Below are 12,258 nucleotides of genomic sequence, written 5' to 3'. Positions count from 1 at the left end.
TGACACTTGGGGCACAGGATAATGACACACTGACACTTGGTGTACAGGATAATGACACTTGGGGTACAGGATAATGGCACATTGACACTTGGGGTACAGGATAATGACACTTGGGGTACAGGATAATAAGAAATGACACTTGGGGTACAGGATAATAAGACATGACACTTGGGGTACAGGATAATAAGACGCTGACACTTGGGGTACAGGATAATGACACTTGGGGTACAGGATAATGACACTTGGGGTACAGGATAAATACACTGACACTTGGGGTACAGGATAATAAGACATGACACTTGAGGTACAGGATAATAAGACGCTGACACTTGGGGTACAGGATAATAAGACGCTGACACTTGGGGTACAGGATAATGACATGATGATATTAGTGATGACAGTTTCTCTGTACAGCGCTGTGGCATATATTGTCACAGTATAAGCAACACAGATATTTAAATTAATAAATAAACCTTATTACATCACATGCGCATTCTATATCTCTATTACTCACCCTCGGGCAGGCGTCTTCACCTTGCTGACCCACCAGTATATACAAGATGTCGTCCTTCTGTAACTCAAACACCCCTACCAGTGCCGTCCCGTGGGCTCTTGAAGGGGTTTTTACTCCAATCCCACCAGCAGCTCCATAGCCAGATATTCTAAACAGGGAAGGAAATTGTGTAATCGCTGGATTATCTGTGCTATACAAAACTGCACATGTGACATTGATGGCGTTATAAACACCTCTATCACTGGGGGGAATGTTAGAGGGTTTTTTTCTTTATATAATTGAATGATAGAGCTTTGTGCCCCCTTTTAAACAAAACCCCTACCATAGCACACCAAGTGGTCAGGCAAGGTATTGCAGGTCAAATGAATCAATGGTTTTTATTTGTACAATTACAATAATTTAAAAAGTTTGATTTACAACCAGGTTTAAAATCCAATGGGTGAAGATTGAGAGTTATTATATTATTTTTTTATTACACTCTCAGGTACTCTAATGGATTATACTAGAGAGGACAAAGCTGCCTGTGACAAGGGCAGAGTCATGATGGGAGGGACTGACAGGTACATAGTGAAGGAGCAGGGTCCCAGCAGCAGAATTATAATGGAAAGAAGTGTACTGATTTTCTGGAAAGTAATAGACTGAAAGTTAAATAGAGGAAACAGTAGAGCCCCCAGCAGCACAGAGTATTTTAGAAGAATGGCACATCTTGAAGATCACAGAAATACATAGTGGAGCAGCACAGAGTGTTTCAGGAGAGGGATGTACTGATCTTATGGAAGTTCACAGACTGAGAGTTACACATTGGAAGGAGCAGGGTCCCAGCAGCACATAGGATTTTAGAACACACTTGCACAATACTGATGATATCATACCTCTCCATCTGATAAATGTGCAGTAATTTCCCATTTTAAAGTCACTCTGTACCCACAATCTGCCCCCCCCCCAACCGCTTGTATCGTCGGATAGCAGCTTTTAATTCAAGATCTGTCCTGTGGTCCGTTCGGTAGGTGATGCAGTTATTGTCCTAAAAAACAACTTTTAAACTTGCAGCTCTGTGTCAAATTGGTGCGGCTTTTAGTGTCTGTGCCCTAGGCCAGTGACACCCCTCCATCTCTTCTCCCCTCCCTCTTAACTATTAGGAAAGGCAGGATTTCTGCTAATCACCACTTGTCTGAACACTGCACATGAGCCTTAACGATCCAACACATGTGCAGTGCTCAGACAGGTGAGAAATAGAAGAAAACCTGCCTGAGGCATTCCTAATGGGGAAGAGGTCAGGGATGAGGGCCGGAGGGTTGGTGCAGGCCTAGGGCACAGACACGCTAGGCCTCATCAATTTGATACAGGGCTGCAGGTTTAACCCCTTAAGGACAGAGCCTGAAATGGCCTTAATGACAGAGACAAATTTTATGAATATGACCAGTGTCACTTTAGTCATTAATAACTTCGGGATGCTTTTACCTATCCGGCTGATTCTGAGATTGTTTTCTCGTGACATATTGTACTTTACATTTCTGGTAAATTGGAGTCGATAATCATAACAAATCTTTATGAAAAAAACCCAAATAATGTGAAAAAATGTGAAAAACTGCATTTTTCCAACTTTGAAACTTTTTTGCGTATACAGAAAGTGGTTATACCACATAAATTATATATTAAATAGCATTAGCAACATGTCTACTTTATGTTGGCGGCATTTATTAAACGATCTTTAATTTTTTTTAGACAATAGGAAGCTTAAAACATTAGCAGCAAATTTCCAAATTTTCAGTAAAATTTCAAAATCAGATATTTTTAGGGACCTGTTCAGGTTAAAAGTGTATTTGAGGGGCCTGTATGTTAGAAAGCCCCACAAAGCACCCCATTTCAGAAACTGCACCCCCCACACTCTGCAAAAGCATATCCATAAAGTGTTTTAACCCTTTAGGGGAGTCACAGAAATAAAAGCTAAGTGTGTAAGAAATTTGAAAATTTTAATTTTCTGTGCAGAGATTTTATTGTAATCCAATATTTTTCATAATTATAAACCTATTACCAGAGAAATGCACCCCAATAATTATTGCCCCGTTTCTGCAGTTTATAGAAATACCCCATATGTGGCCCTATTGCGCTATTTGACGCAACCACAAGCCTCAGATACAAAGCAGCGCCTAGTTAATTTCAACGCCTCCGTTATATTTGGTCATTTCTGACTGTACCACTTTAGGTTGGCAGAGGCTCTGGGGTGCCAAAACCTAAAAAACACCCCTAAAGGGACACCATTTAGAAAACTACACCCCTCAAGGAATGTAACAAGGGGTGCGGTGAGCATTTGGACCCCACAGGTGCTTCACAGATTTTCCGAACAATATGGTGTGAAAAAAGAAAAATTTTTTTTTTTACACTAAAACGTTGTTCTAGCCTTCAATTTTTCATTTTCTTAAAGGGATAAGAGGAAAAAAAAGACACAAAATGTGTAGCGCAGTTTCTCCCGAGTACGGAAATACCCCACATGTGGCGATAAAGTGCCAAGGGGGCGCAGGACGAGCCTCCAAAGGGAAGGAGCGCCAATTGGCTTTTGGAAGCTGAATTTCACTGGAAAGGATTTCAAGGGCCATGTCGCATTTACAGAGCCCTCGTGCTGCCAAGACACTGGAAACACCCCACAAGTGACCCCATTCTGGAAACTACACCCCTCAAGGAATCTAACAAGGGGCACAGTGAGCATATGGACCCCACTGGTGACGGGCACAAATGTGGAACAATGTGACGTAAAAGTAAAAAATTTCATTTTTTTCACTTTCATGGCACAAATGTGCCCGTCATCAAGGGGTCCATATCCTCACTGCACCCCTTGTTAGATTCCTTGAGGGGTGCAGTTTCCAGAATGGGGTCACTTGTGGGGGGTTTCCAGTGTTTTGGCAGCACGAGGGCTCTGTAAATGCGACATGGCGTTCATCATCCATTCTAGCCAAATCCAACCTCCAAAATCCAAATGGCGCTCCTTCCCTTTGGAGGCTTGCCCTGCGCCCACATGGCGCTTTATGTCCACATGTGGGGTATTTACGGACTCGGGGGAAATTGCTCTACACATATTGTGTGTTTTTTTCTCTTTTAACCCCTTGTGAAAATGATAAATTCAAGGCTAAACCAACATTATAGTGTAAAAAATGTAATATTTCATTTTCACGCCACATTGTTCCACATTTGTGCCCGTCACCAGTGGGGTCCATATGCTCACTACACCCCTTGTTACATTCCTTGAGGGGTGTAGTTTCCATAATGGGGTCACTTGTGGGGGGGTTCAACTGTCTTGGCAACACAGAGGCCTTTTGAATGCAACATGGCCCCTTAAAATCCATTCCATCCAAATCCAGCCTTCAAAAACGAAATGGCGCTCCTTCCCTTCGGAGGCTTACCCTGCACCCGAATGGCGCTTTATGTACACAAGTGGGGTATTTCCGTACTCAGGGGAAATTGCTCTACACATTTAGTGGTTTTTTTTTATCTTTTAGCCCCTTGTGAAAATGAAAAAATCATGACAAGATTAATGATTTAGAGTAAAAATTTTACAAAAATTACACTAAATGTTGGTCTAGCCTTGATTTTTTCCATTTCCACAAGGGGTTAAAAAAGAAAATTAACACAAAACGTGTAGGGTAGTTTCCCCTGATTACGAAAATACCCCACATGTGGGCATAATGTGCCATATGGGCACAGGGCAAGCCACCAAAGGGACAGAGCGCCATTTAGAGGCTGGAATGGAGGATGGAGGCCATGTCGCAATTACAAAGCTCCTGTGCTGCCAGGTCAGTAGAAACCCCCGACAAGTGACCCCATAAGGAATCTAACAAGGGGTGCAGTGAGCATATGGACCCCACTGGTGACAGGCACTTACGTAGAACATGTGCCGAGAAAATAAAAAATACCATTTTTTTCATTTTGACGTCCCAAATGTGGCCGTCACTTGGGGGCCATATCCCCACTGCCCCCCTTGTTAGATTCCTTATCGGGTGTAGTTTCCAGAATGGGGTCACTTGTGGGGGGTTTCTACTGTCCTGGCCGCACAGAGGCTTTGTAATTGCATCACGGCATCCTCTAATGGGAATGGCGGCCATACCTATTTAGCTGGGAAAAAGGGACAATTCTAATTTATTTGGGGGTATTAGGGCAATTATTAGTTTATAAGGTTGGAAATGACAGGTGTCCATCAAATTCAATCTGTGTTGATCCAGAGGAAGGCAAAAAACCCTCGTGAGGCAGACGACAGTAGCCTCATCAATGGGAAAAATTCCTTCCCGACTCCATAATGGCGATCAGAATAATCCCCGGACCAACGTGACCCCTGAAATAGGAATAAGGGACAGAATTTAGATAATGTAGAACCCCAGTGACGTGTGGTGCGCCTTGGAGCGATCCAGTATGCAGAGGCCGGGGGGATCAGGACAGGTGTCACACTGGAAAATGGTGTCCTTCCTGATCCCCCTGTTACGCCACACTCTGCACTTCTTCTGGGGTCTCCCGTTCTCCAGTGTGGGGGACGTCACCTGGAAAATGTTGTCCTGGTGCGATACGGGGTCCCTCATATCCAGAAGCGCTGGGTCCGCTCCATGGCTGCTAAATATTAGGGCTCTATTACTGCTTCTGATATGTTCGGATCGTGCCGCAAGCTACAGTAGCTCGGGCAGCGAGGGACCAGAAGAGGGGGTGCTGGTATAAATGTTATCCCCGTACAGGTGGTAACCACTATCCAGCAGTGGGAAGATCAGTTCCCGGACGATCTTCCCACTTGTTCCGAGGATGGGAGGGGGGGGGGGCATCTGGGGCTGGATTCGGGTGTTCCTTCCTACATACACTCTAAGGGTACATGCACACTGCGGAATCGCGACAGATAACCCTTCGTGCATTCCGCAGTTGGCACCCGCCGGCGGACTGATGCAGGCGCACGTCTCCGTCCGTGTCATAGACTCCATTCTATGCACGGGCGGATTCCGCTCTCCGTCCAACGTGTTCATTCTTTGGATGGACGACGGAATCCGCCCGTGCATAACATGGAGTCTATGACACGGGTGGAGACATGCGCCTCCATCAGTCCGCCGGCGGGTGCCAGCTGCGGAATGCACAAAGGGTTATCCTTCGCCATTCCGCAGTGTGCATGTACCCTAAATCTGTAAGTGTACCCAGAGGTACTCTCACAGAGTTTGTAGAATTTCACACCATACCGTGATCTCTTATTGGGACGGTACTGGCGGAAAAGACGTGTCCGGGGGGCAGCGTACGCTACGCTACCCCCAGACACGTCACTGGATGATGAGGATGAATGGAGGAAAGAACGATCCCCCCCATTCATCCTCACTGGCTGTTTCGGTGTCGGAGGCAATAATAACGTATCCCTCTGACACCGAAAACACCCTGGGGGCCATCTTTATATGGGGACTAGTATATGGGGTATGTAGTGGTGTAGTGTCAAACTTTATTCAATGTAGTGTGGTGTAATGTAGTGTTTTTTACGTGTTTTTTTTACAGTAAGTATAAAAAAAATCTACGCCAACAAAGGAGTTGCTGATAAATGCCGCACTTATGTGCGGCACTTATAAACAGACCGTGGCAGTAGAATATAGAAAAAAAACACCCTACGCCAAAAAGGAGGAGTTGCTGATTAGCAGCGCACTTTCGTGCGATGCTAATCAACACTCAGCGGCGATAGGGTGCGGAAAATAGAAAAAAAAAAATTGGGGGGAAAAAAAAACACTTTTTCTATATTCTGAATATCCCTGTAGCTGCTGATAAGTGTATTACACATATCAGCCGCTAGGGGGCAGCAGAGCGCAAAATCCGGAAAATGACGAGGCTGGAGCCGAAAATAGCCGAAAGAAGACGACGAGGACCGCCGGAAAGACCCGAAGACCGAACGGAATGACGGAGGACGCCGCGAACCCGGAAGCCGCCGATCAGGAGCCCGGGACAGGTGAGTAATGTACAAATACCTGCTCTGGACCCCTCGGCTACCTAGCTGAGGGGTCCAGGGCAGGTATTTACTATTTTGTGGGACTCTGATCGCCGTGCCACCGGCCCGATCGCCGTGAACGGCCGGCCGGCCGTTCACGGCGATCGGGCCGGTGGCACGGCGATCAACATTACTTTTTACAGTAATGGCGGTCGGTGCCGTCCTCGGACAGCACCGACCGCCATTTTTTTTCGGGTCATCGGGTCACCGATGACCCGGAAAGGTTCCGATCGCCGCTATTGGCTGATCTGAATTGATCAGCCTATAGCGGCGATCGTAAGCACGGGGGGTGTTAACCACCCCCCGTGCCGAGAAGCTATGATGGCCTGCTATGATTTATAGCAGACCATCTTCCCCGACCGCTGTGTGTGAACACGCAGCGATCGGGGAAACATCGGGCGTAAATTTACGCCCTGATGCGCTAAGTACCAGGGCGCCAGGGCGTAAGTTTACGCCCGATGTCGTTAAGGGGTTAAAAGTTGTTTTTTAGGACAATAACTGCATCACTTGCCAAACGGACCACAGGACAGATCTTGGATTAAAAACAGCTATCTGACAGTAGAAGTGGTTTGGGGGGGGGGGGAGGGGCAGATTGTGGGTACAGAGTCGCTTTAAGCAAAGTATTGACTATACACATCATTGACTAAAGGTCTGTATGGCTCTGAAGACTCTTGCTGCCACCGTCACATATGATGAATCTGCCATAGGACGGGTGGTCTTGGGTGATGTGCAGCATTGGTGACCTTCTGGTGACATTGTGCTGTCTACCCTGTTATCTCTGGGATGCAAACACTCATTCAGGGTTATACACTATATACGTTATACAAAGTATGGGGTTTACAATATACAATGATAAAGACTGCAACCTCTGGTTAGCAGGTGGCCCCATAGTACAGCGCTACAGCATATAAAGGTGACATAAAATCAAGTAATTTACAAATCATAAGAGTCGGAGATTAAAATCCGCAGTGGTTGTGTGTTGAGTTGCTCTTAAAGCAGCAAGATATTAACCAGAGGAAGGATATAAATACCCAGAAGGGTTTAATTATGATCAAGTAATTACAGAGCTCAAGAGACAGACGGTAATGATAAGTGCAGAGCGCCGCTGATCACATGTAATTACTGCCTGAAGAGCCCGGAGAACAGTGAAAACCACAGCCGGCGACACAAGTCCATCTAACATACCGCACCGAGGAGACCGGGACATAACCAACACGTACAGGATACAGAACTAACTAACTGCTGCACTAACATAGGAGATAAAGATATTGTAAACTCCATAATTGTATATAGGGTCAGTATTATAGTAGTTATATTCTTGTATATAGGGGCACTAGTATAGTAGTTATATTCTTGTATATAGGAGCAGTATTATAGTAGTTATATTCTTGTATATAGGAGGTAGTATTATAGTAGTTATATTCTTGTATATAGGGGCAGTATTATAGTAGTTATGTTCTTGTATATAGAAGGCAGTATTATAGTTATATTCTTGTATATAGGAGCAGTATTATAGCAGTTATATTCTTGTATATAGTAGCAGTATTATAGTAGTTATATTCTTGTATATAGGAGCAGTATTATAGTAGTTGTATTCTTGTATATAGGAGCAGTATTATAGTGGTTATATTCTTGTATATAGCAGCAGTGTTATAGTAGTTACCTGCACGATGGCACATGGGGCAGTATGGCTTGATCAATTCATACACAAAATTCTGATGTGTTTTTTATTTAGCCTAGGGGCACTAGTTGTGAGGTGCAGCGCTTTTTCTTCCCTGAACCGCATTTTGTTTCTCTCTTTTCTCCGTGTTTTGCACTCCTCCTGGTGAGACCCACATGACCGCAATTAGCAGGAGACACCTAAGTGCACATGGTTTTAATCCCTCCTGTCTTTTCCCATTCTGTCTGCAGCAGCTATGGTGAGCGCAATACCTCATCCAGACTTGTGCTGTTTGGGGGCGACCTTCTCCGCCGGCGGTGCTGGCCGGGTTCTGGTGTGGTGTTTTTGGGTCTGGTCCTGTGGCATGGGGGTCAAAGGGCCGTCCCATGGCCCCCGTTCCCTGACTGTGCACGCCTGCGGGGTTGGTAGCCACTGAGTGGCACGGTGTGGACTTAGTGTAGGGACCCATGTGTATCAGATACCTGCACGATGGTACATGGGGCAAAATTCTGATGTGTTTTTTATTTAGCCTAGGGGCACTAGTATCAGCCATAGGTGTGAGGTGCAGCGCTTTTTCTTCCCTGAACCGTTATAGTAGTTATATTCTTGTATATAGGAGCAGTATTATAGTAGTTATAGTCTTGTATATAGGAGCAGTATTATAGTAGTTATATTCTTGTATATAGGAGCAGTATTATAGCTAAAATTTTAATTACTTACCGTAATTTTGCTTTCTTCGAGAATAGAGGCAGCACACATGGGATATAGGTCCCTCCTACTTACTCTCAGGACCGCCCACCTAATAAAAAAAATACCTGACAACAGGTTAACCAATTAAACGTAATGACAACACATAAGTACTCCTTCACACCATCCACACACTGTGTTCAATAAAATAGCCGATATGATGCTAAACACACATTTATTGGGAGGGTATATTTGTGCTGCCTCTATTCTCGAAGAAAGCAAAATTACGGTAAGTAATTAAAATTTTAGCTTTCTTCTTCGTATAGAGGCAGCACACATGGGAGCTAAATAGCTAACTAAATAAGGGAGGGTGGATCAGATTGCAGCACTTAATACCCCCGTACTGAAGGCTGGAACTCTGCTTAGATTGTCAAGCCTGTAGTGAGATACAAACGTGGATGCTGAAGACCATGAGGCTGCGTTGCAAATATCTGCGACAGGCACTTGTGCTCTCTCTGCCCACGAGGTCGCCGTTGCTCTAGTTGAATGCGCCTTCAAGGAGGTAGGTGGTTCTTTGCCTGCCTTCTTGTAAGCTTCTACAATTACAGTTTTCAGCCATCTTGCTATCGTGTCTTTGGCAGCTTTTTTACCTTTGTTTGCACCAGTGAACTGCAGGAATAGATTTTCATCTCGCCTGAAGGCTTCCACCCTCGAGATATAACAGGCGAGAGTCCTACCCACATCTAGTAGCCGTAATCTCCGCTCCTCCTCACTGGATGGATCAGGGTAAAAAGACTGTAGCAGAATCTCTTTATTGATGTTCTGTACTGAGGCTACCTTGGGCATAAAAGATGGAATGGTTCTCAACAGTACGCCTTCAGGAACAAACTTAATGAAGGGTTCTCTGGAGGATAAGGCTTGAATTTCGCCAAGTCTTTTAGCAGACGTTATGGCCACTAGAAAACACGCCTTTAGGGTTAGCCATTTTACTTCTACCTCTTCCAGAGGTTCGAACGGAGAGTCCATTAATGACTGTAAGACAATTTGCAAATCCCATGCCGAGGTCGGTGGTTTCACTACTGGCCTCAAATTCCTCAGAGCTTTAAAGAACTTTGTTATTATAGGCTCTCCTGCAAACACACCGTCCGTAAAAGAGTTTATGGCCGTCATGTGCACTCTCAGCGTGTTAGCTCTTAGGCCTCTTTGAAATCCATCTTGGAGGAATTGAAGTACAGCAGGTAGAGATACAGTCTCATGGTCATTCTGCTGTCTCCATGATGCAAACTTCTTCCATAGTTTCGCATACAGCTTATTAGTAGATTGCTTACGAGCTGATAATAAGGTATCGATTACGCCTTCTGACAACCCTCTTAATCTGTATCTTGTCCTCTCATGTTCCACGCAGTTAAATGCAGCCGTGAAAGCTGAGGATGAAGGAACTGCTTCTGGGAGAGGAGATCCTTGTGCAGAGGGAGAGTCCAGAACTCGCCTCTCGATAGACACAGGAGTAATGGAAACCAGGGTCTCCGAGGCCAATAGGGTGCCACCAGTATTGCTCTGGGTTTGTCCTGCATAATCTTCCTCAGGACCCTCTCCAGTATTGCTGTTGGGGGAAAGAGATACACAAATTTCTGCTTCCAGGTCACTGAGAATGCATCTAGAATTTGTGGATTGTCTCTCGGATCCAGCGATGCAAATTTCTCTAGTTTGCGATTCTGTCTGGTCGCCATTAGATCCCAATCCGGCATTCCCCATTTGTCCGTTATTTGGCGAAAATACTTGTAGTCCAGAACCCACTCGTTGGGACTCAGTAATTTGCGACTTAGTAAGTCGGCCTTCACATTCTGGACCCCTCTTATATGAAGCGCTGTAATCTTGAGAAGATTCTCTTCTGCCCAGGCCATCATCCTCATGCATTCCCTTTCGAGAGCAGGGCTCCTCGTCCCGCCCTGCTTGTTTATATAGAATACAGTGACTGAGTTGTCTGACTGTATTAGAGCTGCTCTCCCCTTCAGCAGAGGTGCAAAATGCAATAATGCCAGCCGCACCGCCTTCATCTCTCTCAGGTTCGATGATAGTCGAGCTTCTGCAGGAGACCACGTCTTCTGTACCCATCTGTCTCCCAAATGGGCTCCCCAACCGGTTGTAGATGCGTCTGTGGTTAGGACTAGGGATTCGGTCAGCGCAAAGCTGTTCCCCCTGGACAAGTTGCGGTGTACCAGCCACCATTTCAGCTTCTTCTTTGTCCATTTGGAGATGACTAAGGATCGATTTAGTGATGCTGGACTCTTGTCCCAAATGTCGAGAATTTCTCTCTGCAGAGGTCTCATATGAGCTTTCGCCCAAGGGACTGCGTCTATAGCTGCAGTGAACATTCCCAGCACACTCATCGCTTGTCTGATCGTCACTGAACTGGAGCAGATTAGGTGACGGACTTGATTCTGCAGAGCATTGATCTTGTCTGGCGGCAGGAACAATTTCAACTGATTTGCATCTATTAGGAGACCCAGGAATTTCTTTATTGGAGCTGGCTGTAGTTCTGATTTCTTTAGATTGATTAGAAATCCCACTTCCTGCAATAACTCTGTCGTCATCTGAAGATGTAGAAGGAGGCGACTCTGAGAAGATGCAATTAACAACCAGTCGTATGGAATCAGTTGTATCCCCTGCAGGCGAAGATGGGCTACTAAGACGATGGCTACCTTCGTAAAGACCCTTGGGGAGGATGTGAGCCCAAAGGGGAGGGCACAAAACTGGTAATGCTGTATTTCCGTGCCCACCTGTATCGCCACTCTTAAGTATTTTCTGGACAACGGATGAATGGGTATATGGAGGTATGCGTCCATTAAGTCCAGTGAGACCATGAGGTCCCCTTTCTGTATCAGCGCTGTTGCTGATCTGATCGTTTCCATTCTGAACTTTTCCTTTGCTACAAACTGGTTGACATAACGCAAGTCTATGATTAGACGCCATTCTCCCTCTCTCTTTGGGACGGGAAAGAGCATCGAATAAACCCCTCTTCCTCTTTCTCCTTCCGGAACGGGTTCCAACGCTCTCTTTCGAAGAAACTCTTGCAATAGAGATGGCACTACATGATCTTTTGGATGGTTTATGAGTAGCCTTTCTCTTGGTCTCTTTAAAAACTTTATTTTGTATCCTGTTTTTATTACTTCGAGAACCCACTTGTCCGTCGTCACTCTTTCCCATGCCGGAAGGAAATCTTTTAATCTTGCACCGACTGGCTGAGTGACTAGACCCCTGGCGTCAGAACTCTGACTTGGTGTGCACGGACTGTCCTTGCTTAGGCTTACGGTTCTGAGCGGGTTTCTGAGAGCGTCTGGTGGTGTTGGTGGTAGAATTTTTTCCACGAAAAGTATTTCTACCTTTTGCTTTGAAAAACTTGTAAGGTTT

General features: G+C 45.3%; 1 protein-coding gene across 6 annotated transcripts in view; it reads right to left on the bottom strand.

Annotated features, from left to right (window-relative positions):
- ALK (ALK receptor tyrosine kinase) overlaps positions 1-12,258 on the bottom strand; it is a 405,981-nt gene that overhangs the window by 66,596 nt on the left and 327,127 nt on the right. For 5 of the 6 annotated variants that reach the window (XM_069955319.1, XM_069955321.1, XM_069955318.1 and 2 more), the window contains one exon: positions 515-662. The exons of the other annotated variant lie outside the window; for it this stretch is intronic. In XM_069955319.1, the coding sequence (XP_069811420.1) occupies positions 515-662 (148 nt within the window). The remainder of the gene's footprint in view (positions 1-514; positions 663-12,258) is intronic. 6 annotated transcript variants of the gene reach the window in all.

The sequence above is a fragment of the Dendropsophus ebraccatus genome, chromosome 15 (assembly GCF_027789765.1).
Source record: "Dendropsophus ebraccatus isolate aDenEbr1 chromosome 15, aDenEbr1.pat, whole genome shotgun sequence".
NCBI lineage: Eukaryota > Metazoa > Chordata > Amphibia > Anura > Hylidae > Dendropsophus > Dendropsophus ebraccatus.
Note: the sequence above shows the minus strand (reverse complement) of the source record. Positions and strands in the feature narration are given on the sequence as shown.